We start from the raw sequence: 24,920 nt of genomic DNA on the forward strand, positions 1-24,920 counted from the left end.
TTCCGCGTTGGACTGGCGCGGGACCGTTTTCTGATAGGCAGGGTCCGCCTGACCTGTCAAGTGTCAACACCAGCTGTCTGGCAGCACTGGCCGCACAGTCGCAGAGTGACTTGTCGCAATCCATTCAGTGCTGCGCTTGAGGCTTGGAGAGGGTGAGGGTTATTGTTGCTGCGCATTTGGCTTCATATCAAATCGCCGTATCCCTTGCTCGCCACTTCACGGTTTCTTTGATGACGCCCCAACATTCCACATCCAAGACCAAATGGATCAACATTCCGGCCCTGCGACCCTTCCCCGGGGTTTTAGGTATTCCGGCCATGAGGCACCCAGGACGCCGGAGCCCTTTCCCCAGATTGACGACGCCCGGGTCCCTTCTCCTCCAAGACCGCGCTTGAAGCTTAGAAGACGCGTCGTCTCCCAACTATCTGCACCGACACAACAATTTCTAGCCTCCGTCGCCGCCGCCGACGTGCCGATACCTAGCATTGAGGAGCCCGAGACCGCTCAGAACGACTTCACTATGGGCAGACTTGAGGCCTTTCCCGAGCTTCCCCGTCAAGATGAGGGGGATGCGCACTTGCTCCAACCTCGCCCGAGGATATTTTCTCCCCCAAAGACCCCGGCGCCCGATCTCGTGCCGTCTCTGCCACCAAGCCAGTATCCCAATTGGACCATCAGCTCTACCGTTAGCAGTGTCGAGTCCACGCCAGAGCCTGACTACGAATCCAGTAGGCCTTCAACGTCGAGGTCGACGCAAACTAGCGCGTCTCTGTTCAGCCGTTTCTCTCTTGCGTCGGATGACGACCATTGTGAGACCTTTGCAGACGAGCCAAGGGAGAAGTTCCTTGCCGTCCCAGACGAGGATGTAACGTCCCACCGCGCAGAAATTCCCAAGGGGAAAGCGAGAAAGGCACCGTGGACGAAAGCTATGAGCGACCATTTGTGGTCGACTTTTGTGCTGTATCTCCAGGACCCCAAGGTCACGCCGTTCCGCATGGGCAAGAGCTGCATTCCGCCTCACGGCGTCTGCCTCCGGGTTGCGCGCGAGGCGAAGAGGAGCTGGAAGGGCTCCAAGGCTCTAGGCATAGCAGCCAATCCTGTTGGAGGTAGAAAGAGTGGGAGCGCCACTCCGACGGCAGGAGGCTCGGGCACATTCATCCAATGGCCACACACCTGCGCGGCTACTCGTGCGCATCTGCGAGAGCTGTGCCGGTTGAAGGCTAGCACGCCGGGCAACAACCACCGATTCATCTCTCGAACCACCACCCCTTTCACGCAAGCCGCGGCCCGCCACTGGAACAGGCGCTCGACACCAGCTCGCTCCCCCGCGCCTTTCGCAACCCAGGATATGTCCATGTCTCTTGCCTTGAGCACATCGGAGAGCATGCAACCCAACGGTCCGTTGGCCCAGCTCGCAGCGTCAGGGCCGGAACCCGCAGAGCCAAGCCACTCGCCCCTTCTCACGGCCCAGAGCCTCGGCACCTTTGAGGGCGAACCGTCTTTTTCGGAGCGGCGCAGGTTAGGGTCTCCTTTCAGCGCAAGCAGTTATGGCCCAAGTTCATCAGGCTCGCTCGCTGCCGCCCTTGGCCTCAACGGGTCGATACCGCGCAGACAATCGCATACCGTTGGGCCGCGCCGGACCCTACAATCACCCGTCCGTCTTAGTAGGTCGGGAACACAGAAGCGGCGTCACACTCAATCCGGTGTCCCCCGCAAGCGGCCGAGCATAGGATCCGACCTATGGCTTGACCCGAGCTTCAGCGCCGGCCCAGCAGCCGACACTGCCTCAGCCAAGGGAACCAGCCCCACCGCACCGAACCGCAACGACGACCTATTTATTCCGAAAATCCCACCGGTGCCCGCGCTGACATCGTCTACCAGCATGCCAAACGTTGGGGCGCAACTCGACACGACGGGTCTACCGCCGCCACCACCCCGGCTCGGCTCCCCCTTCACGGGCACCAACTCCAGCTTCAGCTTCCCCCACCGGGTTCACCGCATGCAAGGCGGCAGCGTCGATTTAGGCGTGCTCGGTCGGCCTTTTGCGACGATCCAGCAGTTTGCAACCGAGTCGACAGCGCCCCCATCGCGCCACAACCTCGCTGGTCGCCTGGCCTACATCGATCAACGCCTCAAGGAGCTCCGGCAGCGGGACGCAAGTCGCCGGTCCGAGTCTCCCTTGTAACAACACCGGCCTCGCCTTTCCTTCGCTGCCTGGATGTTTCTCCGGGTTTTATTGTTATCCTTTGTATACGTTTTATTCCCTTGCTGTTTTGGGATATCATTCCCTTCTTTCTGGACGGCATCATGCTCTTATGATGTTCACGATGTCTACGTGTACGGCCAACCGTTAGGGAGTCTGGCCGGTGGTACGAAACTTTGTCTCATGATGGATGTGGAAGGAAATACCCCGCTGGAGGATTGAACATATATCAAAGTTTGGAGCTTGTTCATATCTCGGTGGGTATTTGCTGGTTTTCTATGACTACTATTTCTTATACCCACTTTTATGTGGGCGGTTGGCAGGAGAGTTGCGAGCTTTTGGCGGATTTCCATTTCCTTTGTCGTCCCACCTCTCGTTTATTTCTTCTTTTTCTTCTCTTTTCCCATTTTCCCATTCGTTGACCTCATCACGGATGGGCATATGATGAAAAAAGTTTATGACTGATATGACGATGGAACGAAACGACTGGATTTCTTTTCTTACTCACGTTACCCCCCTTTTATATGGGGGTACATTCAACCATCTCGCGCCTCAGTTCGAGGCAGCGGACAGATTCATTCGCTTTTTGGCTCCGGATAGACTGGAGTTGGGCCTGAAGACAAAACGACCGTCATGTATGACGATGATGAATGTTGATGCGGCGATGCATTAGTATGGATGGATGGATGGACTTTGACGTACATACGTATTACCACTTCGGCTACCTAGCTACTTACTTACCTTAGTTAACCCACCCGCCTTAGTTATAGAGTTGAATCAAGAGAACCAATAGGTGGAGATGTTTAGGTCCTGCATGTGAAGTTTTGAGAGCGATCTCGGCACTTGGCCGCGCCGGGAAGTGGAGAGCGAAGCAAGGAAGTTCTGCAGGAAAACATGCAATGCCAGTGCTCGCTTATGGGAGACGCCCTATTTGATGCTTCACATTACCTCATTTTTCGTGGGGAAATGAATTCAGGGACAACATGAATACATATGTACAAGTGTTTGGGGGGGGGGGGGGGGGGGGGTTTGTGGGGGTATTTTGGGGGGGAAGGGGGGGTTGTTGCGGCTTGCCTATGGGATCCCGGCAATCTCACCAGGCCGGCGTTTAATTGGGGCCGGGCAACCTCTACGCGTCTTGAGTGATCGCTCCCATTCCGCCTTCACTCACTTCCGGATTTTGAGCATTGTAACAAATGCTGTCGCCATGTTGAGCTTCGCTCGGGGGAGGTGCGGGCATACTGCCCTAGTACGAATGCTTCTTTTTGCATGTATCTTGCTTGCGTGCCCGGCGGCGGCGTCGATTGGCGACCGGCTACCCGAGTTCCAGGACTGTGTTGAGGTTCGTGATCCCTTTGAACCCCAACCCCCTCTCCCCCTTATCTGATCACGAGTGGGATGCAACAGCAATCCCGACTAACACAACGATAGATATGCAAGCAAGAAAACTGCGGCCCGGACGCAGAGCATCAGACTCCCATCCGTACGTCTCCATCCCTTTCTTTCCGCTTTCAACACCTCCGGAAAACTAACCCGCAAAATTCAACCCCAATGCAGCCTTCCACCGCCGCCTCCTCCTCTGGACCTGCCCCCAAGAATGCGACTACACCTGCCAGCACATCATCACCGCCCAGCGGCAATCCCTCTCCCCGCCGGAACCGGTTGTGCAGTTCCACGGGAAATGGCCGTTCCGCCGCGTGCTCGGCATGCAGGAACCCTTCTCGGTGCTCTTCTCGCTGGGGAACCTCGCCGCGCACTACTACGGCCTGTACGCGTGCGTGCTGCCGCACATCCCCGCGTCGTACCCGCTGCGGCCGTTCTACGTGGCGCTCGCGCGCGTCGGCATGGCGGCGTGGTTCTTCAGCGCCGTCTTCCACACCCGCGACTTCCCCGTCACGGAGCAGCTCGACTACTTCGCCGCGGGCGCCTCGGTCCTGTACGGCACGTACTACACGGTCGTGAGGGTGTTCCGGCTGGACCGAGCCGTGCCGAGGGCGAGGAGCCTGCTGCGGATCTGGACGGCGGTCTGCCTAGCGCTGTATGCCGCGCACGTGGCCTACTTGAAGTTGTGGCGCTGGGATTATACGTATAACATGGCGGCCAACGTGGCGTGTGGCGCGGTGCAGAATGTGCTGTGGAGTTGGTTTAGCTGGAATCGGTACCACCGGAATGGGCAGACGTGGGCGGTGTGGCCCGGGTTGGTGGTCGCGTGGGTGATGGTGGCGATGAGCTTGGAGTTGTTGGATTTCGCACCGCTTTGGGAGAGTATAGATGCGCACAGTTTGTGGCATCTGGGGACTATTGCGCCGGCGGTACTGTGGTATAAGTGAGTGCTTCCCGTTTGACTGTTTGGTTGAAGCGGTTTTGCTGACAATAGGGTTGTTTAGCTTCCTTGTCAAGGACGCCCAGGACGACATTGCCTCTAGTGCGAGGTTTAAGGCATGAGGCACCATGTGGGAGCCGCGTGGGCGCTGCCGGTCTTCCAGGGCGATGGAGTGGGCGGCTGGTCCGCGTACGGGGTTTTGGAATACCTTCCAGCGACCACGCCCGTTGCCGGCCCCAATTTCGATGTGAGTTGAGAGCTTTGTCATATAGAATACACCTACATAACCTCACGCAATAGCCTCTTCTAGCTGGCAATCTAATTCACAATTGCACCCTCACCATTCCGCTTCACCCACTCCTCCCTCAACAACCCAAACTCCAAAACATCACACCAACTCCCAAACCTATCTACCCCTTGCTTCCTCCGCCTCCCCTCCAGCACAAACCCGACCTTCCCCAACACCTTCACACTCCCCTCGTTCCCGTCGAAGACCGCAGCCTCGAGCCTCATCAGCCGCGGAAACCTGTCAAACAGCCACCCCACAAAGGCCCCCAACGCCTCGGTCATGATCCCTCTTCCCCATGCCGCCTCCCCGAGCCAGTACGCCACCTCGAGGACGTAGTCCCGCCCTTCAGCCGCATACTCGACCTTCACGCCTATCCCGCCGAGCGGGATGTCGGTCCCCTTGTCGCAGATAGCGAACGTGACGGGCGTGTTGAGCGGGTCGTTGGGCAGGGCGGTGCCGAGGGCGTAGGCCAGCCACTTCTCGGCGTCAGAGAGGGTGTATGGGGAGGCGAAGTTCTCGGTCAAGTAGCGGGCGACGCCGGGGGAGTCGGCGGCGCGCTGGATGTGCGGCGCGTCGGACGGGTGGTAGTGGCGGATGTGGGACTTGCCGAGGGTGAGGATCGGTGGGGGCAGCGGCGGTTCTTGTGGCTGATGGCTTGTGGTTGTCGTAGACATGATTTTTCTTTTTTCTTTTCTCTTTTCTTGTCTTCCCCGGTTTGTATAATGGGGTGGTGGGTTGAGAGTGAGGTTGTGGTTGTGGTTGTGGTTTGCTTTGGATTGGGGGGTTGATACTCGTTTGTTGGGTGAGGGTTGGATTGAACTGGAATCAAGAGTCGGTTTGGTATGGACCTACACAGGAGCAATCTTTGATTTATACCCGGCTACGATATAAAAGCGATGGAGTAGATGGTAGCTGCAACTTGTAAGTGAGTCACTAGAATTTTGGATAATCAATCCTACGCCGTGCCAATTGGGGAAGGAGCATGGAGTGCTCTTCGGCCAGCCATATCCGGCAGCGCGAGAGTCCTAATGCTGCTACACTTCGACAAGCAATCCTGCACAAGGAAATCTTGCCCGCCCAGGTGGGGCCAAGAAACCCAGTTGGCTTTTCTGTTCCCTTTTTTTCCCTTTTTTTTTTTTTTCTTTACTTTTTCTGTTTTCAGGTGGGGGGACGGTAAGGGGGAAGTCAAATAATATAGATACACTCAAAAGCTTCTCAGCCTCGAATCTCCAGATTGAAACTTCGAGTGCCGCTTCAACTGTTGGTTGCTCGCCTTTCCAAGATGGAACCAAGAATAGCTTGTTAGCTCCAAAGGTGCCGAGTCCGGGCCGCCTTGGCTGCAGTCCCTGACATGCCCCGCTGCAGCGGGACTGCGCTACGCATCAGCTCGCCAACCAATCATCCTGGAGCTGTGGATGCGGATTGTAAGGTGGCCTTAACTTTTTGGCTCTCGGAACTTCGAGCTGATGCTGATGCTGATGCTGATGGCGGGTCCAGCCATAAGGCTCCTGCTTTCTTCAATTCCCCAATTGATGCCGCTCTTTATCAAGTCTTGACTTCATCCCCCTTCATACGTTGCATAGCCACTCGACGATCTATAACTCGGGAAGCTTGCCAAAACACAGAACCCGCGGCGCGATACTCTGTGAGCAACTCCAGCCCGGCGCGCTCACGCCGCTCTCGAGAGGCAGGATGGCTGCGAAATCGAGGTTTACTAGGCTCGATGCTTTTACAAAGACGGTTGAAGATGCGAGAATTAGGACGACATCAGGCGGCATCGTCACCATTGTGTCGCTAATTGTCGTCTTCTTCCTCGCTTGGGGAGAGTGGGCCGACTACCGTAGGATAGAAGTACATCCCGAGCTGGTTGTCGACAAGGGCAGAGGTACGGCTGCTGAGAAACTTTTTGAGCGATGTGTTGGACGCTGACTGTCTTGCGATTACGTTAGGCGAGCGAATGGAGATCCACCTCAACATAACATTTCCCCGGATCCCCTGCGAGCTCCTCACCCTCGACGTCATGGATGTCTCGGGGGAGCAGCAGCACGGCGTCCAGCACGGTGTCACGAAGACGAGACTCCGGCCGCTGAGCGAGGGCGGCGGCGACATTGACTCCAAGACATTGGCTCTGTAAGTCGGGCCGCAATGCCGGGTTGCGCAAGCGGCTGTCGAAAACTAACCCACTGCAAAAGACATGCGTCGGAAGAAACGGCGAAACATCTTGACCCATCATACTGCGGCTCCTGCGGGGGCGCGAGCCCGCCATCTAATGCGAGGAAGCCTGGATGCTGCAACACTTGCGAGGAGGTCAAGGAGGCGTACGCGCAGCAGGCATGGGCCTTCGGAAGGGGCGAGGGTATCGAGCAGTGCGAGAACGAGCATTATGGCGAGCGCCTCGACGAGCAGAGGAAGGAAGGCTGCCGCATCGAGGGCGGCCTCCGTGTCAACAAGGTCATTGGCAACTTCCACATTGCCCCCGGCAGGAGCTTCAGCAACGGCAACATGCACGTGCACGACCTCAAGAACTACTGGGACACACCGGTCAAGCACACCTTCACCCACAGCATCCACCACCTGCGCTTCGGCCCGCAGCTGCCCGACAGCCTGTCCAAGAAGCTGGGCAGCAAGAACCTGCCGTGGACGAACCACCACCTGAACCCCCTGGACAACACGCACCAGGAGACGGACGACGTCAACTTCAACTACATGTACTTCATCAAGATTGTTCCGACCTCGTATCTCCCGCTCGGCTGGGAGAAGAAGTGGGCCGGCTTTCGCGAGGAGCATCATGCTGAGCTGGGCTCGTTCGGGGCCTCGGGCGACGGCAGCATCGAGACGCACCAGTACTCCGTGACGAGCCACAAGCGGAGCCTCGCAGGCGGCGATGACAGCGCCGAGGGCCACAAGGAACGCGTGCACTCCAAGGGCGGCATTCCGGGTGTCTTTTTCTCTTACGTAAGCATCCTTTCGCCTTTTCCCACGTCTCCCGAACTACACTGACACATTAACATTAGGACATCTCACCCATGAAGGTTATCAACAGGGAGGAGAGAGCTAAGACGTTCCTTGGCTTCATCGCTGGTCTGTGCGCTATCGTGGGCGGCACTCTGACTGTTGCGGCGGCGATTGACCGCGCCCTGTTCGAGGGCAGCGTGAGGCTCAAGAAGATTAGGTCGAAAGATCTCTGAGGGTGTAGCGGACAGGAATGGAATACTTATATGGAAATTGTCGTCTCTGGCGCTGTTACTCTTATTTTGCTGTTGCTGTGTGGTTATCGGTCTGGTGCCGTTTTGGCTAGTCATAGGTATCTTAGATGCATGGGAGCGGAGTTAACGGCTAGCTTGGAAAACGAATTTCTCTTATTTTGTCCTTTCAAGTCCATTGTCCCTGGGCCCGAGACTGAGGGATGCGCAGGGGAACGGATCAGGCGTTGTTGCAGCAAAGCCTCGGTCTCAACCTATATAGGCGAATTACGTATGACTTCCCATCGAGGAAGCCCGTTTTTCGTTTTGGAAGCACAGCAGGCGTTGATCAGTATATTCCCTGCCACGCCATGGGATCTATAAGGATTCTGCTGAAGTGTGGTGTCCGGATCTTGACAATGGGACGCGGCTCCCACTGCGGTGCGATGCGATGAGAATCGGGTCAATGAATGGAAGCGTCAATGGGGTGAAGGCCACATTGAATAGGTGCTTGATTCTACGTTGAGTTTATATCATTTAAGGGTCTCGCTAAGGCATGTGGGCAGGGACAGCCGCTTGGGAACTGCTCGGTGGCCCAGTCTCGTGAAGGTTTCTGTTCCCTGCCCGTTAAGCATCATCATTAACTTGCGTTTCTCAATCTCCATAGATGCGTTTAAGGCTGGCTTTAAATCACAATTACCAAGAAATTTTGGCAGCGTACATGTAACGATCGTGCCGTAGTCCTGCGTAACCGGGCAGTCAACCCGTGGACGGGATGCTCTTGGGTGGAGGAGCGTGCTCCTTTCCTTCACCGAGAATGAACCGAACTTGAAGTCACCTCAACTACTTGACCTACCTCCTTCGAATTAGGCACACATCTCTGAGAGTTTTGATGAATACGATCAGCCGATGTATGAAGAAGCTACCACAACCACCATTGAACTTATGGTACTCGGTTCGCAGGGTCAACCGAAATATAAGGGATGATTATGATGTGAAGTCAACCACAGGACTGCGCGTTCCAGGGGCTCAGGTCCCAAGGCACATGAAATGATTCCATCCACGAGATGCAAATTGTCCAATTAATATCTTTCCTTCTACGCTGCCTTCATACCTGATACACTCAAGTAACCAACGGCACATGCGCCAGAGCCTTGCATATCCGCGGGGGTTTCCTCAGTCACGCAGTTCAAGGCCTTCATTACGCGATACGGAGGCGCAAAATCTGGACTTGATATGTCAATGAGTCCCCTTGCCGCAGGCAAACACTCAGTATTGCGGATGGACCACCTTTCGTGGACTGTGCTTGCTAGGTACTCGGCGCGTAAGGGACGCAGAAACTGCCACCACGGGACGGTGGGCTGAGGATCAAAGTAACGAGGCGGCACTGCCTAGTGTCTATCTGTGAAAGGGACTGTTCATCGGGTCACACAAGAAACCGTGACTTGTTTCTGGCTCCGATGCGGTGCGACTCTTCCAACTGAGGATGTTGTGCAACTGCTTCCTGGTGCTCATGGTGGTCTCTAGTCCAACCGCTCCGCAGATCGGGGCTGCCATATAACCCATAGAACGCGTCAGCTTGGTTTAAGAGGCCCAAGTTTGGTAGTATTGGCTACAGAGACAGCCCGTTCACCGGTTAGGTATATTTACCTACCCGTGCCCTCGTATATCCATACAGCCGCCATGTAAAATCTGCGTCCCCCGGGGGAACTTGCGACCAGGCCGTAGGAATCAACTCTCTCCCGTCCTGCGTCGACGTGAATTAATACAGACATCATGGACATCGTATCAACGCCAACGCATCAATCGTATATCCTCTCCACCTTCCCGAGCAACCCACTCACCACAACTTTCACAAGACCGCCAGCATGCGAAGGCATCTACCGTCCACCCCAGAGCCAAGTGCTCATGATGGATGATCAAACCACATGCCTGCCACCCAACTTCCGGCTCGACGAGACATCGTTCTACTCGCCGGGTGTCGTTTGCCCAAGTAGTTACTACAGCGCTTGCTCGAATACTTTCGGGGTCGGTACCATCACAACTGTGACGTGCTGCCCTATCTACCGGAGTTCGACATCGTTAAGTTGTGTGGACCCGACCACGCTTGCGAGTGTGTGGCACAACGTTTTCTGCACTTGGGCGGTGCCCAACGAAGGGGCCAACATCACCTTCACCTACTCGAGCCTCGGCTCGATATCGACGCAAATTTCAACGGTCTTCCCTCCCGGGGGCATCAATGCCTACGGGGTTCGCATGGTCTACCAAGCGACAGATATGGCAACGGCGCCGATGACCATCACGACGGCCTCAAGTGCTAGTATTACCGGCACGGGCCCCACGGCCAGGAGTGGCAATATACCAAACGCAGTAGCCTCGGTGGCGTTCAGACAGACGGCTACGGTCAATAACTCCGGCAACGAGCACAGCGCATGTACCACAATTGTAATCGCCATCACCGTACCCGTACTCACTTTCCTCGCGGTGATAGGGTACGTTTTGTGGTGGAGGAACTGGCACCGGGCTTGGAAAGCAGAACGGGCCGCTGCTGAGGCGGTTGCTCTTCGGGGACACATATTTGCCCAGTCCGCGCCGGCTGCCCAGGATGGCGTAGAGGTACCTAGCGGCAGTACTAGCGTCGAGATGCCGGCTGCCCAGGTTGCCGTTTTCGAGATGCCTGCGGACGGGAAGCGGCTATGGCCATGATACTAGGATACCTATGGGCTTACACTTCCTGTCCCGCAGGCTTCTGTCTTTTTCAAAATCAAATACCAACGCGGGAGTTTCAAATGTGGACGAGTAGGGGACTAGGATTAGGCCTGCGGAGAGTAGCAAGACCTCACCAGGAGCCGTCTTCTCATAATGTATTAACACGCCCGAGGTAGAACACGTACCGGAGTATAGATCATGGAGAAAGACAATGCTTATCGGACTCGCCAGGTAATGTAATTATGCACAAGGTACCTCCATCTAAACTAGACGTCCACTCGGTGTGAGCGGTGAGGCAAGACGCCCACCTTTTTGCGTCTCCCGATATGACTGGTCGACAATCCCGGGCGCGCCCTTGCGTCCGGGAAATGACATGCACATGCAGGTCCCAGATCATTATCGCGGAGAACCCTGCCTTGGTCTGTTCGTTCCCCGGTCCGCGCGTCATTTGCCGTCAGACGCGCTGCCGGTCAATTGTCGAGCAGACTAAGCGGATGGCGGCGCGCCACAAGCACGCGTAGCGCGGCCGCAGAAGGATTGCGGCGGATATGATGAGAAGGAAAACGCGGTAGAGGCCCAGCGCTTCTGTGAGGCGCTATTCGTCCTACAATCAAGCTGAAACCTGAGACGCCAACCCTTTGCGTATCCAAATCTCTGACCGATTATTGGCCGAGCGCCCACTTCGACTTTTATTGGGCAATTATTTCGCTGGGACGAACCAGCCCCTGCCGGCCCAGGAGCTGCAAAGCCGGTTCGAAGCCAAGAACAAGCATTCTCTGGACATTCAAAGGCTGCGCCGCAGCGCCTGCCGGCAACACTCTCATTCAACGACTCGTTGACCGGCTCTGACGGCTTGCTTGACGGCCGATGATCGACAGAGAGATGCGAGCAGAGGCTCACGGGACGGACTCGGGTGGGTCGGAGATCTCGGCTGCCCAAGTTAGCCATGGCCGAAGCTTGAATTGATAGATCAGCGAGTGGCCTGTCTGCGATTTTGCTACTTTGCTGCTCGACTGGCCTGTGCATCGCAACAACTCTCCCGCTTTGCTGGGTGCCGAATTGTCAGGAGGCAGTTCCGGGCACCGCTGCGAAGGCGGGGGGTACTGTTCTGTACACTACAGTCACGGGCACTGCTTCGCGAATGCTTCGCCGTTGCTTCGCCGTTGCTTTGCAGATTAAGCCCCAAAAGCCAATGCGGGACGGGCCTCGTTATGTAAGTTCGAGTCCGGCCCAGGGTTTCGGGCATCAGCACCTCAATCAGGGGACCCGACATCAACGGCGAGGTGGTATCGGGTATACTCAACACTAAGCATAGCACTGCCGGCTAAGGACCGGACAAAGGGTGGCATCGTCTCTGCAGGGTCTTTGAAGGGTCTTGCAGCGTCCGAGGCGAAGCCTGCAACCGGCGCGGCCAGGCCGGCTTTGAGGTCCCTAAATACCTGGAAGAGGGTGGGATGTTGGGTCGTTAGAGCTGCGGCCTGGAACGTTGTGCCAAGTTGCGGGCTGGCCGCGATCCAGCAGGTTGGCCGATCGATTGGACAATGGAAAAGGTTCTGGAAAAGGGGAGAGGGTCAGCTCTCCTGTTTTCCCCATATTTTCGCTGCCAAGTGTGGCTGGAATCAACCCGCACAGCAAGCACCGGTTATGCCCACATGCCCACTGCGGGTGCTCCAATTGTGCACAGCGAGTCGGCGGAGCTGCTAGCCTATTCGTTACTAGCGACCAGCATTTTTGGAACACCATTTGATGTAACTTGCCCCTTCCGGGGACCAAACGCGCCGTTCTGGCCCCTGTCGGCCCCTGCCCCATAACGTTTCTTATCCACTTTCCCCGTTCGCGGGTTGCTTCCCCTGTTTCTCCCCCTTCGTCGGCCGAACGTGACGCTCCTCCGGCTTCTCGTCTCTCGTCCTGGCACGGCTGCGATTTTTCAAACTGCAAGCGGCCAATCTGATCCCGGCCGTCAACGACACTCGCTCGAATCGACCGCAATCCGCTCGTTCACCTCGTCCACTCGTTGTGCGCCGCGTTTTCCTTTTTTATTCTGTCGTGGCTGGGCTTGGATGAGCGCGCTCCGCACCGGCAATTATTTGTCTCTGATGCGCCGCCTATCCTAGCGACAAAACCGGCTCTGACCTTGAAACCGATTACCCTCGTCCGCAACCCCCTCGGAAAATTCGACAGCGTTTCGAAAGGACTCAGGGTATTGGCGCCTCTCGACACTCTGCCCGCACGACTCCCACTGCTTGTTTTTTGGCAGTTCGACGCTGGTCGGAGCAGCACACTCGCTCATCGCTTGGGTTGATCCGCATGGTTGGAGTCGCACGCCGCGCCTCTTCGCCGGTTTTGTGGCCAGAGTTGACCTCATACTTCATGCGCCGACGGCAGTTTACCTCTCCAACCCTCATTGAAGCTGTCGCCTCCACAGCTCTACTGACGTCGTTCCGCTGACGTCGGGGCTCGTACCTGCGAAGAACCCCCTGCTGCGCCCTCCTTCAAACCGCCCCCGGCTTGCAAGAACTCGCTTCTCTGCGACGCGTGCGCGTTGTACATTGCGTTTTGGCATCACATACCTCACCATGTCGACCCCACGACCCGACCCCATTGACCTTAGGACTAGGTCCCAGGCGTCCGTCTCTCGACCACTGCGATCCCCCCGTCTCCATGTCGCCGGCGAAGCTCCCCCGGAGCTCTCTCCGCTCGATGCGTTCGCTCTGCAGAGCCGACTGCTCGCCAAGCAGTTGGAAGATAGCGCGAGGCAGGGTCGACGCATGAGCCGGTTGCCGCCCTTGACCGACGAGAGCCCGCTGATTGTTCAGGGCCGATCCGACTACTTCCGCTCCCTGTCGCAGGACTCGGCCTCCGAGGACGGCGATATTGGCGCGCAGCACAATATCGGCCTTGGCTTGAAGACCCACGTGGAGGACGACATTGAAAACCGTCCTAGGTCGATGCACCCGCGCCTGAGCAACGTTCCTCCCACCCCCGACGAGTCGATCCCGCTACCTGCCATGCCGAACATGGATTCGTTCAAGGGAAGGCAGCGGAGCGACGCGGGCGACGCGGAACTCTTTCTCGGCGTTGGGGCGCGTAGGGAGCAGTCACCACCACCCTTGGATCCTCGGGCTTCGTACGAGAAGCAGGCTGAAGGAGGGTCGGTAACACAGGATAGTCTATCGCAGCAATCACCAGTACCCGGGTCTTTCATGGCCGGCTCGCCCGAGAGAGCCGCCAAGAATTCGTTCGACGCTACAACCCTTGTCCCTCCGCGGCCGATCTTTACCAAACGCTCCTCCAGCCTTATGTCCTCGCCGCTCGAATCTACGGACGAGGAGGCCACTAGCGCCTTGAGCGCCTCGTTCTATTCTCAGACTTCTCGCAAGTTCTCTTCCAGCAGCGGTGTCCTGTCACCCAGCTATGCGCCGTACCAACGGTCGCCCTCGGTCGCCTCGGATGCCTCGGGGCTGCCTCGACCGCAGTTCAACTTCTCGAGGCCACTAAGCAGGGCAGGCACTCCGAGCTTTGACTCTCCGGCGCGCCAAGCGTCATACGACAGCCATGGTTCCTTCACGCTTGCAGAAGACTCCGCCTGTACCCCTGTTAGCACGGCTAGCGAAGTGTTCCAGGAACCCGCCGTCGATGACGGTATGTCACCGGCTCCGTCATATATCTACTCCAAATTCTCTTTACCCCGCGGCAAGGCCCTCCAGAGATCGTCGGTTATTTTATTCGCTGACAAGCCTGCGCCGCGGTCGTCACTGGAAGAGACACCTCTCTCACCTACAACCACGAACCAGACTTATCCCATGGTTGGACAGGCTCCGCCTTCCCCGCCCACCCGGTCGGCTAGCGCTGCAGGAAGCCGCTCGTTTGGGGATTCCGTTACACGGCCATCACAGGAGCGGAGTAAGCTGGGCACCGAAGTGTTCCGACCCGCTCCGCAGCCCTCTCCGGACCCGAGCAGGCCATCGACGGACGATGCCCGCGCGTCGGACGAAGAACAGAGAGGGCGATCTCTGGTATCCCCGCTCCACGACGCAGCCGCTGGCAAGTCATCTGCGTCTGTATCTGCGTCTGTATCTGCGTCTGTGTCTGCGTCTGCGTCCACGAGCGACTCGGCCAGCACGATCAAGGCTGGCCTGCCTGCCATGTCGGACCTGTCGGCAGAGGAGCATGTGAGCAAGGCCATTGCCCTGCACGAGAGCGGCTCCTTGCAGGAGTCAACCTGGCACCTTCGACATGCGGCGAAGAAGGGCCATCCGACAGGAATGTTGCTTTATGCGCTTGCCTGCCGCCACGGCTGGGGGATGCGCCCGAACCCCCGGGAAGGAGTCGAGTGGCTGCGGAAAGCAGCGGAATCTGCCAGCCTGGAGATGGCGGACGATGAAGACCAGGCGAAGGAAGGCAAGAGGGTCGATATCGCGGAGCGTAAGACGCGCAAGGCGCAGTTCGCGCTTAGCATCTACGAGCTTGGCGTGAGCCATATGAATGGGTGGGGTATTGAGCAGGATAAGACGCTCGCATTGCGGTGTTTTGAGATCGCTGCGTGTAAGTCAGACGCATCCCGCATCTATCCAGCCATGTACTGATCGGGTATATACCAGCTTGGGGTGATGTGGATGCTCTCGCCGAGGCAGGTTTCTGCTACGCCCAAGGCATCGGATGCAAGAAGAACCTCAAGAAGAGCGCCAAGTTCTACCGCGAGGCCGAAGCCAGGGGCATGAGTATGGTTGGCAACAGCTGGTAAGTCACCAACCGGCCTCGCTATCTGTCTCTCCAGACGCTGACCGTCTCGCAGGATACATAAGGCAAAGTACGATGATGACCCTAAGGAGTCCGAGAAGCAGTCCCGATCAAAGTCGAGATCGAGGAAGAGCATTTTCAGCCGGAAGACACATCAATGAAATGGACGGCGCCACACCCGACAAACTCACAAAAACAACAACCTCACCTTTTTTTGCGCGCGCTCTCCCTACGTCTTGATGATTATGACAATAGCATCGGCATGATATCATCGTACATACCCCATTGGCTTTTGGTTCGAGGAGTTTCTCGGAGTCAGCGGGCTTTGCAGAATTACATGGCGTTCTTTCAAGCCTGGGAGTTGACTACCGACGGTGCTTTTCCCTCCCTCTTCGTTTTTCTTTCTCACCGTGACTATCTTCCTTTTTGGCTCCCTTTCTAGAGGCACATATTTTCTGGTGTCTTGGTTTTTTTTTTTTTTTTTTTTGTGTGTGTGTGTGTGTGTGTGTGTGTGTGTGTGTGTGCGTATCATCAGTCACCAAGGACTACACAATCGCGTTGGGCTTTTCCTATCCTATTCTTGATTTGTTTATTCCTGTCGCGTTTTTATCGGGGGGTATTACGGGGTGAACGGGGAGGGGAAAAAAAAGGGGTAGCCTGTATCGAGTATTTAATCTTTCTGGTGTGTGCTGTGGGGATTTTACGGCCACGTATCCTAGGGTGGATTCTTCTTGACCTGCCGGGGCTGTTGTTTTGTTGCGGTTGTACAGAGCTGGCGCCTCGATTTACTTTTCTGATGGCATGTAGTTCTTTTGCTTCAGCCAAAAATGCTTCGATGTAGATACTTCAGATTTAGGTGCCGTATTATGAGCTGGAGAGAGGGGCAACCTTGATGTGCTGAGCAAGGCTGCTTGGCCCTTCAGGGGAAGGACGTAGATAGAGATAAGTGGAGGTAATTCCAGGCTTTGAGATGGTGCCACCTTCTGTAGGAAGCTGTGGGAGCTATCGTTTGGTGGATGTTAAGTTTGCATGCATGCGTATCATCCGGCATAACGTCCGCTAGCTTTCCCGTGACGTGGAGTACCATGATAACGTTGCCTTTTCGTGTTGATGTCCAGGTGCACAAAGGGAGGCACGGTAGCAACAGGCCGCAAGTGTGCTAGTCAACAGCAACGGCCATGAAGTAAATGGCGTCGTTTTTGGGCTGCTTATGAGCCCGCCGCTTCGTTGATCCAGCTATTGGTACAAGAAGCTGTTTTACCCCTTATCACCCAACTTACTCCTCTACCGGGCATTCTATGTGTCCACCTCCATCTTGTCGTCGCTCTCTTCCGTCAGTTCCAGCACGCTCACGTACTTGCCAATCTCCTCCTTGCGGATAATCTTCTCGTTGAGCACGGCGGTGGTGCCCTTGTCAAAGGCGTAGCTCTTGAGCTTTTGCGTGCGCTCGTTGGGCTTGATGTAGTTGCGCATGAGCGTCGTCTTCTCGGCCGTGATGACGGCCACGTCGACGTTGCTGCCCGAGCCCAGGTCGTTCCAGATGCCCGCCTCGATGGCGTCGGCGCACAGCTTGACCGCCTCGTCGCGCGTCAGCTGCGGTTTCCACTGCGTCTCGAAGACGGACATGGCCGCCAGCGAACCGGAGCCCATCGTCACGTAGGGCAGCTTGTCCGTCGACCCGTGCGCGTGCACCGTGAACAGGTGCGTGCCCGTGGGGTCGACGCCCGCGACGACCAGGTACGCGCCCACGTAGCCTTGGTACCGGAACAGGTGCTGCTTGAGCATCGTCATGCAGGTGACGACGCGGGGCTTGCGGCCCGTCGAGAGGGAGTGCAGCTCGAGGTTGGAGCTGATGATGGCGGTTGTGAACTCGGTGTCGGCAGCCGTGCCGGCGCCGGCGCACCAGATATTGGGGGCGATGTAGTGCAGCTTCTCGCAGTTCTTGTCGGCGACGATAGGGCCTGAAGTTGCTCGTGTGTCGGCGGCGATCTGCGGGGCGGAGGCGGTTAGGTTAGGGAACATGTCCTAATGGGAGTGCTGCGGCCCGAGACAGGATCCGACTCACCACAACACCGCCATCGTATATGCACCCCACGATCGTCGTCCCTGTGCTGGTCGCCTTGGGCAGCGGCACACCCCGAGCGTGTAGCGCCGCATTGCGGTTGTAATTGGAGAAGTCGAAGCCCGGCATTATGTGTTTTCTATCGTCTCTGCGCCAAGCGATCGATGGATCTCGTTCAAGGCTTTCGGTGTAATTGGCGCTGAGGTGGTGTTGATTTCGCCGGGGGAGCGGTTCGCTTGGTGGAGTTTGGTGGTGGTTGCTGGTGGGCGTTGGCGGGAGCTGATGACGAGGCTAGAGCTGCCTTCCCGCACTGAACGACAGGCGGCGGGCACAAGGCGAGCTCCTGGAGACGCGCTGGGGGGTGCTGCCTGACTCCACACCCGACCGACGCTACAGCCCACTTTGGCCGGGTTTTGGAGCTGGCCCAAGCTCCCCCACACGTGACAGAAGCTAGCCCGAAAGAGTAGCAGTTTTGATGTGACAGGGATGCGCTGGGTTTTGGCATCGCAGAGCGGCGGCAGGCAGAAAAATCGTGGGTCGCGTCTGCTTTGTTGAGCTAGTAACGGGAATCACCATCTTGCCTAGAAATTACCTGCGCAACGCCACTCTGTCTTCGTCTGCGGAGCTTGGGAGGAACGCATGTTGTAAATCAGAGTTCCCTTGGCCAATTACATCCCGGCACCATCACTATCGTCTGGCCGTCATACAACTCCTACTCGACCGATACCTTGGCTGCGGAAACCCCTGCGTTTCTCCCGCCGTAACACCGCCCGCCAATGAAAAGATCTCACTTCTGAAGCTCGAGTCCTGTCTCTGAGGACGGAAACATCTGCGGCAGCTATGGCCTTCAGCTTTGGGAATGTTAACAACGCCATGATGGGTGCTACCGGCGGCGGGCTGGGAGGAGTGACGCAGGGCGGTGATCTTGAGGTTATCCAGACAGAGGTTCGATTCAGCTTCCTACTTTTTTTGCTGGCTCTTGGTTGCCACTGCTGACAACGAATTGGTAGGGCCTCGGATTTCTCTCGATTGCTGGCGAAGCGAAAGTTCAACTAACCGCGAAGTGGTCTCCCGCGCCGGCTCCCACCGCTTCGCTTATGAGCATCGCCTCGCGCAAGGGCCTGGTCGCTGCTGCTGGTCCCGATGCGGTTCACATTGCTTCGACCGAGTCAGTACGGAAAGCATTTCAGGGCGAGAAGAATGGCGATAGTGAAGTCCGGCCGTTCAATCCGGAGGCCAAGGTGCCGCTCCCCGTTCGGATCTCGCAGCTCGCCTTCACGGCAGACGAGCAGTACCTCGTTCTCTCGGCAGAGACAGGCGGCGGTCTCGCAGTGTACGACGTTCAAGCGCTTGTTCAAGGGGGTACACAGTCTGCTTTCGAGCTCAGCACAAATGGTGAAACTCTGCGAGCTCTGGTTCCCAATCCGATGCCCGAGTCGGGTGGCTTCTGCGCGATTGTCACAAATAATGGCAACCTCTTCATGGCAAACTTGGCTGAGCGAAAACTCGTACAGGGTGCAAATGGACCAGTGCTGCGCTCGCAGGTCAGCTGTGCTTCGTGGAGCACAAAAGGCAAGCAGCTGGTTGCCGGCATGGCGGATGGGTCTATCTATCAGATGACCCCAGACGGTGTAGAAAAAGGCCACATCCCCAAACCACCAAATCTGGGCGATTACCACGGTAGGTTTTTACCGGTTCCTGTCGTACCTACTTACGCTGACTTGATGGCAGTTGCCTCGGTCACATGGCTGGAGAACCATGTGTTCCTCACTGTCCATAACCCAACGAACGGTCAAGAACCGTCAGTTTACCATATCATCACTCGGCAACAACCAGCTGGGGGGACGCCCACGTTCACTTTCCAGAAGCTTACCGATCCAGTCGAGCCCTTTGTATCTGACAAAGTCCCGCACCATACCGTTCTGAGGCTCAAGGACTTCCCTCCGAACCTCCAGGATCTTCTTCTTGTCTCATCAACCGCTACCGAGAGCATCGGGCTGTTATCTCGATCCAAGACGCCTTTGGCGAGTGACAAGCCAGCGGATTCCATCACAAACGTCTTCACAACGACTGAACTGGCTGACGATTCAAAGCGCGCACAGCTGCCAATGAGCGAGGATTTGACAGACACATACCCTGTTGGAACTGCGCTTGACTTGTCCAGCAAGGACAAAGTGTATAAGCCTATCCCCACTGACGAGATTGAGCTGTCACCTGGGCCTTTGCCGGGTCTGTGGGTGCTCAATAATGAGGGCGTTTTGTCATCATGGTGGATCGTCTACAACGAGTCGATCCGTTCAGGGACGACGTACCCGGGAATCGCTGCTGGCGACACCGTCGCCCCGGCCTTTTCGGCTCAATTGCCGGCCACTTCGGGCTCCACTGCGTTCGGATCTCCCGCTAACAAAGCCCCGGCATTTGGAAACCCCCCCGCTGTCGCTCCGGCTTTTGGAGGTTCGTCTACAACTCCAACGTTCGGTTCAAGTTCTTTTGGCAACAAGCCGGCGGGAAATGCACCAGCCACCACAGCGTTCGGTACGTCCTTTTTCGGAACCCATCAGGTAGCTCCCGCCTTTGGTCAGCCTACTACAATAGGGCTGGGAAACAAAGTGTCGGCTTGGACATCAGGGTCGACAAACGCCGCTGCACCAGCCTTTGGCCAACCTGGGTTTTCCGGCTCAGGATCGAGCCCCGGTAAAGTTTTTGGTAGCGGTGCAACTGCATCTGGGGGGTTCGCCAGCTCAGGATCGAGTCCCGGTAAGGTTTTCGGCAGCGGTGCTGGCGGTGTACCTGCATCTGGGGGGTTCGCCGGTTTTGCCGGCAAAGGAGGCTTTGGGTCCCTAGGCGGTTCTCCTGGTGGGTCGAGCATCTTCGGTTCCAAGACTGGCAGTGCCTTTGCGTCTAAGGCGCCGGAGATTTCAATGGATACCGACACGGCTTTCCCCCCTCCAAGTGCCAAAAGCGACAAGCCCGGCCTCGGGTCATCTCCTTTTGTTCTCGGATCAACATTCAAAGCAGACACCTCTGCGGTTAGTACTGATGAAAAGCCAAAGGAAGGTGCCGGCAAGTCCCTGTTCGGAAGCGGGTTCGGACTTTCACTGGATGATGCAGCCAAGCAGCCAGCTGTCCCTGAATCCAAGGAGGAGGAAATGAAGAGCACCACACCGCCTCCAGAGGAGAAACCCAAGTCTGTCTTCGCCCGCGAGTCTACGACTCCGACCACCACGCCGGCTCCCCAGAGGTTTGACTTCAAAACTGCATCTCCTGCGGGTGGATCCAGCCTCTTTGGTTCCAAGCCTGCCCCATCCGCCGGATTCTCTAGCATCTTCGGGACCCCTAAGCCCTCTACTGAGCTGTCGAAACCCAAGCCGGCCTCTTCAATTTTTGATACGCCAAAGATCAAGCAGGAAGATGAGGACAAGGAAAATCTGTCCAAGATTCCCGAGGCACCTCTCCCTCCAGACCCCATTAGTAAGGCGGTCTTCCACCTGAGTTCATCGTCTTCAGGATCAGAATACTCACCAGAAACAGTCTCCAAGGCGCCAACAAAACCAGAAGATGCTCCTTTGCCACCTGCCTTTCCGAGCAAACCTTTGCCTTCGAAGGCGGACGAGGCCAAATTATTCGATAAAACACCGCAACATTCGGCATCGCCGTCTAAACCCGAGACCAAAGAAACAAAACCGCTTGCCAAAGAAGCCCCCCCGCCCCAGGATACTCTGCCAGCCGTGCCCGACAGCGCCGATGAAGAAGGGTTTTCCGAGGAGGCTGGAGAGAGTGAAGAGGCTGGAGAGGGTGAAGAAAGCTCGGAAGCTGCCAGCGAAGGCAGCGGCATTGATGTCGCCAAGGACCTCAGCCCGACGGCCGGGTTTGGAACCCACACCCCTGGGATCACACCCCACAGCTCCTTTGGCGGAATGGCGGGGAGCGCGTTCTCAACTATCTCCCGCTCTGAGGCGGAGCAGCCGCGCCCATTATTCGGTGAGATTCGACAACCGCCACCCCTGTTCCCGAAAACGGTACCGCAGAGTCCCCGGTCGCCCAGCCCGATGCGCGGCGGTCCTCAACGGAGCAGTATCCTCAGACCTACCGAACCGCCTCGGTCCTTCAGTGCCCCAGGAGTCGTTTCACAACTCCTGGGTCGAAAACCACTGCCTACACAGTCAAGCCTCGGATTTGCTGCCAGCCAACGAGCGTCGCCTTCCGTTGACCCGAACGTGCAAGCGCAACGGAAGCAGGCAGCCAAGCTGGAAGCAGAGCAGCATGTGCTTGTTGACCCAGAAGACGAAGGGATTCAGCAGATTCTGCAATCTGAGGTCGAGCCATCCCTGCGGATGCACGAGTTTCTCGCTGTCGATTCGAAGCTCCAAGCCTTGGAGAGGTCGGGCCGCGAAGAAGTCCCAGCAGCCTGCGAAACGTTATGGAGAGACATCAACCGTATGATTGACCGGCTGGGTCTTAATTCGCGATCGCTACAATCTTTTATCCTCGGCCACACAACACAGTTCGCAGAGGGCGGACGCCGACCCGAGGATCTCGAGCACCCGGATGACTGGGTGCTGGTGGAAGCGGAGGATCTCGGCATGTTAGTCGAAGGAGAATTGACCAAGGCCCTCGAGAATGGCCGCATCCAAGACGTCAGCGGCACCAGCGCCGCAATCCAGAGCCTGGCGAAAGACCTTACGAGACTCCGCGCCAAGGAGGAGGATATGCGCAAGGTCATCAACTTGCACATCGACCCGGAGCAGATCTCGGTCGCGAAATCCCTACCTCTCAGCGCTGAGCAGACAGCGCAGCAGAATGAGCTGCGCAGGTCTTATACGAGCTTCTTGAGCTTGCTTGCCGATGCTGAAAGCGCCTTGACGATGCTCAAGGCCAAAATGGCCTCTGCCGGCGGTGCGTCTGGGAAGGCGCCCGTCCCCACCGTCGAAGCTGTCATGCGTACTATTAATAAGATGACGGGCATGGTTGAGAAGCGCAGCGGGGATATCGACGTGCTCGAAAACCAGATGCGCCGGCTGCGGTTGGGTTCTGTGGGACCGAACGGTACTCCTGGGCGTGAGCGCGAAGGCTCGCCGTTCCCGATGTCACCCAACACGCCACAAAGAGGAGCCAATAATAGGAGGTCGTTGCTCATGACGCCTGAACAGCAGCAGCAGCAGCAGCAGCAGCACCGGAAGAGAGATTCAATGTCCATGTCGCTTGCTATCTCGGTGATGGGCGCGAGGGGCACACCCACCCCCGGTACCCCTGGGACCCCGCAGAGGAAGAAGATGAGCATGTATACCGACGAGGAGAAGAGGGCGGTTCGCGCGAGGGACGCCAAGAGGAAGGCGACGCTGCAGATGCTGAGGGCGAGCTTGCAGAGGGCGGGACCGAATGTTGCGCGGTTGAGGGACGATGATTGAATTTGCTGAGAAGGCAATGATGTGCCTTGGTTTGATTGCGGGGGAAGAGTAACTGTCCAAGTTAAAGCAAATCGATGATGCATGTATAGGATAGGCCGAGACTGAGTTCAATGTATTGCATATCTGACTGTTTGATTCGGCCCCTGATTTTTCTGATCTTTGTTTTCTCCTGCCAGTTTTGAGCCCCATGGCTGCATTACAAGCATTGAGAAGGTAGATATGAGATGTGGATCGGATTATTTGCTCTCCGGGTTCGAACAAAACAACCCAGATTGGACATAATGATTGAAGCTGGTCCTCTAACAAAGACCGGAGATGTCTATATTGTTTTCATTTCAGGAAACCTTCAATGATGGAACCCATCTATCCCTGTTTTGCAATGCTTCCATTCATATTTGTACGTCCCAGGTATATCAACATACATACAGTACAGCCCAGCTTTCTCATACTTTATTCATGAGTGATACGTCCCCATTCTTAGTCCAGTCCCAACACCAAAACACCACTTGAATGGACCTTCATGCTCGGATCTTCCGAGCAATGCAATGGAGACACACATACAAACGACCCAAACCAACCAGAGTATAAAACCATGCATCCTATCTCGTTAATCCCAGCAGTGCGTGTGCATGAATGAATCTTCTCGCCGCTCAGTCATCATCCCACTCGTCCCCATTCCGGACGCCGCTGACGCCGCTCGGCTCCCCTGCCGCGTCGCTATACGACGACGACGCCTGCTTCTTGCTCGTCTGGGGCGCATCGAGATCGTCGTCCTCGTCGAGCGCCCTGGCCAGCTCATCCGGGTCGCGCATCTTGGCGTCGGGGTCCACGGCGTCCGTCACGCCGTGCTCCTCGAGCGACTGCTCGTGCGCCTCGTGGTCCAACGTGCCCTCGTCGGCACTGATCGAGATGCCGCGGGACCCCCACTTTGCGCGCGGACCGTTGTTCCGCCTGCCGTTGCCGCCGATGCCGCCCAGGGCGGGGGCACTCTCCTCGTCGTCGACCTCGCCGTCCTGGTTGAAGTTTTTGTGCCCGAAGATGCGGTTTAAGAGCCAACCTCTGCGCAGGTCGTCGGCGTCGACGACGCCGCCGTTTCGCAGCTTGACGCGCTGGCGGGTCCAGTAGACCCAAGCGAAGTCGAGGTAGAGGGCCGTCTGGATGATGCCGAAGATGACGGAGACGGGGTTGGGGCCCTTACCGTTTGTGTCGAGCCCGCGGATAATCCAATTGACGAGGTAGAGGCCGCGGTAGGCGCCCAGGAAGACGATGTAGAAGGAGGTGATGACGGTGGGGACGGTGGTCTGGCGGAGGAGGAGGAGTTGCGGGAGGACGCAGACCGACTCGAGGACTTGAGAGAAGGCCCAGAGCCACTGGCGGGCATCGTTAGAACGCTTTTCACTCTATAAGGGTTATCGCGGGAAAGGGGGCTGTACCTCGCGGAAACTCCAGTCGTCAGACGACTCAAAGATGAGCATGACGAAGGGGGAGAGAATCAGGGACCCAGCTAGAATTAGGGCTGCCAACTTCCAGGCCACCTCACGCTCGCGCGTGCGTGGGTAGACGAAGCGCATGATGCCGATTGTGTAGAAGGACGAGAGCAGGTAAAAGATCTTGAAGAAGTAGTTCCATGGGAAAGGTTCGCTAAATAGGTCCGTGTAGCGGGTGACGAAAACCAGGGCGTAGAAGAGCTGTGTCAGGAGGGAGACGCCTGGTAACATCGAGTATCAGCAATTATTGAGTCGTTGGAATACCGGGATAGGGTGAGAAATTGAAAACACGGACCCTCAGCACTTCGGTTTCGGTGGATGGAGAAGATGAGGATGCATTTGGCCGTGATGTGCGACAGGTCGGCCGCCATCCGGAAGAACTATCGGCGCCGTTAATCGCCCTGATCGATAGCAGGAGCAACATAACCATGGCCGACTCACATTCCAAGACATGGTGTATTATAGCGGCGCTCGCGCCAAAGTATGCGAGTATGTGGGTGTCGAAAGTTCCGTCGGG

At 56.8% G+C, this 24,920-nt stretch overlaps 9 protein-coding genes across 9 annotated transcripts; 6 read left to right on the top strand and 3 right to left on the bottom strand.

Moving 5' to 3' along the window:
• Positions 1 to 262: 262 nt before the first annotated feature.
• On the top strand, positions 263 to 2,185 carry MFIFM68171_00714 (TEA domain-containing protein; the record flags this gene model as incomplete). Its single annotated transcript, XM_071056136.1, has 1 exon — positions 263 to 2,185. The coding sequence occupies one exon, from the start codon at positions 263 to 265 to the stop codon at positions 2,183 to 2,185; it is 1,923 nt and encodes a 640-aa protein (XP_070912237.1).
• Positions 2,186 to 3,410: 1,225 nt separating this feature from the next.
• On the top strand, positions 3,411 to 4,648 carry MFIFM68171_00715 (Post-GPI attachment to proteins factor 3; the record flags this gene model as incomplete). Its single annotated transcript, XM_071056137.1, has 4 exons — positions 3,411 to 3,545; positions 3,635 to 3,686; positions 3,761 to 4,529; positions 4,591 to 4,648. 4 exons carry the CDS (start codon positions 3,411 to 3,413, stop codon positions 4,646 to 4,648), a joined length of 1,014 nt encoding a protein of 337 aa, XP_070912238.1.
• Positions 4,649 to 4,844: 196 nt separating this feature from the next.
• MFIFM68171_00716 (Acyl-CoA N-acyltransferase) lies at positions 4,845 to 5,489 on the bottom strand (the record flags this gene model as incomplete). The annotated part of the gene is made up of 1 exon (XM_071056138.1): positions 4,845 to 5,489. The coding sequence occupies one exon, from the start codon at positions 5,487 to 5,489 to the stop codon at positions 4,845 to 4,847; it is 645 nt and encodes a 214-aa protein (XP_070912239.1).
• Positions 5,490 to 6,507: 1,018 nt separating this feature from the next.
• Positions 6,508 to 8,003, top strand: ERV46 (ER-derived vesicles protein erv46; the record flags this gene model as incomplete). The annotated part of the gene is made up of 4 exons (XM_071056139.1): positions 6,508 to 6,700; positions 6,765 to 6,945; positions 7,008 to 7,770; positions 7,830 to 8,003. The coding sequence occupies 4 exons, from the start codon at positions 6,508 to 6,510 to the stop codon at positions 8,001 to 8,003; spliced, it is 1,311 nt and encodes a 436-aa protein (XP_070912240.1).
• A 1,770-nt stretch (positions 8,004 to 9,773) lies between these two features.
• Positions 9,774 to 10,703, top strand: MFIFM68171_00718 (uncharacterized protein; the record flags this gene model as incomplete). The annotated part of the gene is made up of 1 exon (XM_071056140.1): positions 9,774 to 10,703. The coding sequence occupies one exon, from the start codon at positions 9,774 to 9,776 to the stop codon at positions 10,701 to 10,703; it is 930 nt and encodes a 309-aa protein (XP_070912241.1).
• A 2,579-nt stretch (positions 10,704 to 13,282) lies between these two features.
• Positions 13,283 to 15,607, top strand: MFIFM68171_00719 (Cell cycle inhibitor Nif1; the record flags this gene model as incomplete). Its single annotated transcript, XM_071056141.1, has 3 exons — positions 13,283 to 15,251; positions 15,308 to 15,446; positions 15,502 to 15,607. 3 exons carry the CDS (start codon positions 13,283 to 13,285, stop codon positions 15,605 to 15,607), a joined length of 2,214 nt encoding a protein of 737 aa, XP_070912242.1.
• Positions 15,608 to 16,742: 1,135 nt separating this feature from the next.
• On the bottom strand, positions 16,743 to 17,637 carry PUP1 (proteasome core particle subunit beta 2; the record flags this gene model as incomplete). The annotated part of the gene is made up of 2 exons (XM_071056142.1): positions 16,743 to 17,435; positions 17,512 to 17,637. 2 exons carry the CDS (start codon positions 17,635 to 17,637, stop codon positions 16,743 to 16,745), a joined length of 819 nt encoding a protein of 272 aa, XP_070912243.1.
• Positions 17,638 to 18,348: 711 nt separating this feature from the next.
• Positions 18,349 to 22,916, top strand: MFIFM68171_00721 (Nucleoporin; the record flags this gene model as incomplete). The annotated part of the gene is made up of 4 exons (XM_071056143.1): positions 18,349 to 18,453; positions 18,519 to 19,188; positions 19,240 to 20,979; positions 21,040 to 22,916. 4 exons carry the CDS (start codon positions 18,349 to 18,351, stop codon positions 22,914 to 22,916), a joined length of 4,392 nt encoding a protein of 1,463 aa, XP_070912244.1.
• A 650-nt stretch (positions 22,917 to 23,566) lies between these two features.
• Positions 23,567 to 24,856, bottom strand: MFIFM68171_00722 (ER lumen protein retaining receptor; the record flags this gene model as incomplete). Its single annotated transcript, XM_071056144.1, has 4 exons — positions 23,567 to 24,286; positions 24,350 to 24,624; positions 24,699 to 24,783; positions 24,845 to 24,856. 4 exons carry the CDS (start codon positions 24,854 to 24,856, stop codon positions 23,567 to 23,569), a joined length of 1,092 nt encoding a protein of 363 aa, XP_070912245.1.
• Positions 24,857 to 24,920: the final 64 nt, after the last annotated feature.

Source organism: Madurella fahalii, assembly GCF_045866475.1.
Source record: "Madurella fahalii IFM 68171 DNA, scaffold_1, whole genome shotgun sequence".
Classification (NCBI taxonomy): domain Eukaryota; kingdom Fungi; phylum Ascomycota; class Sordariomycetes; order Sordariales; genus Madurella; species Madurella fahalii.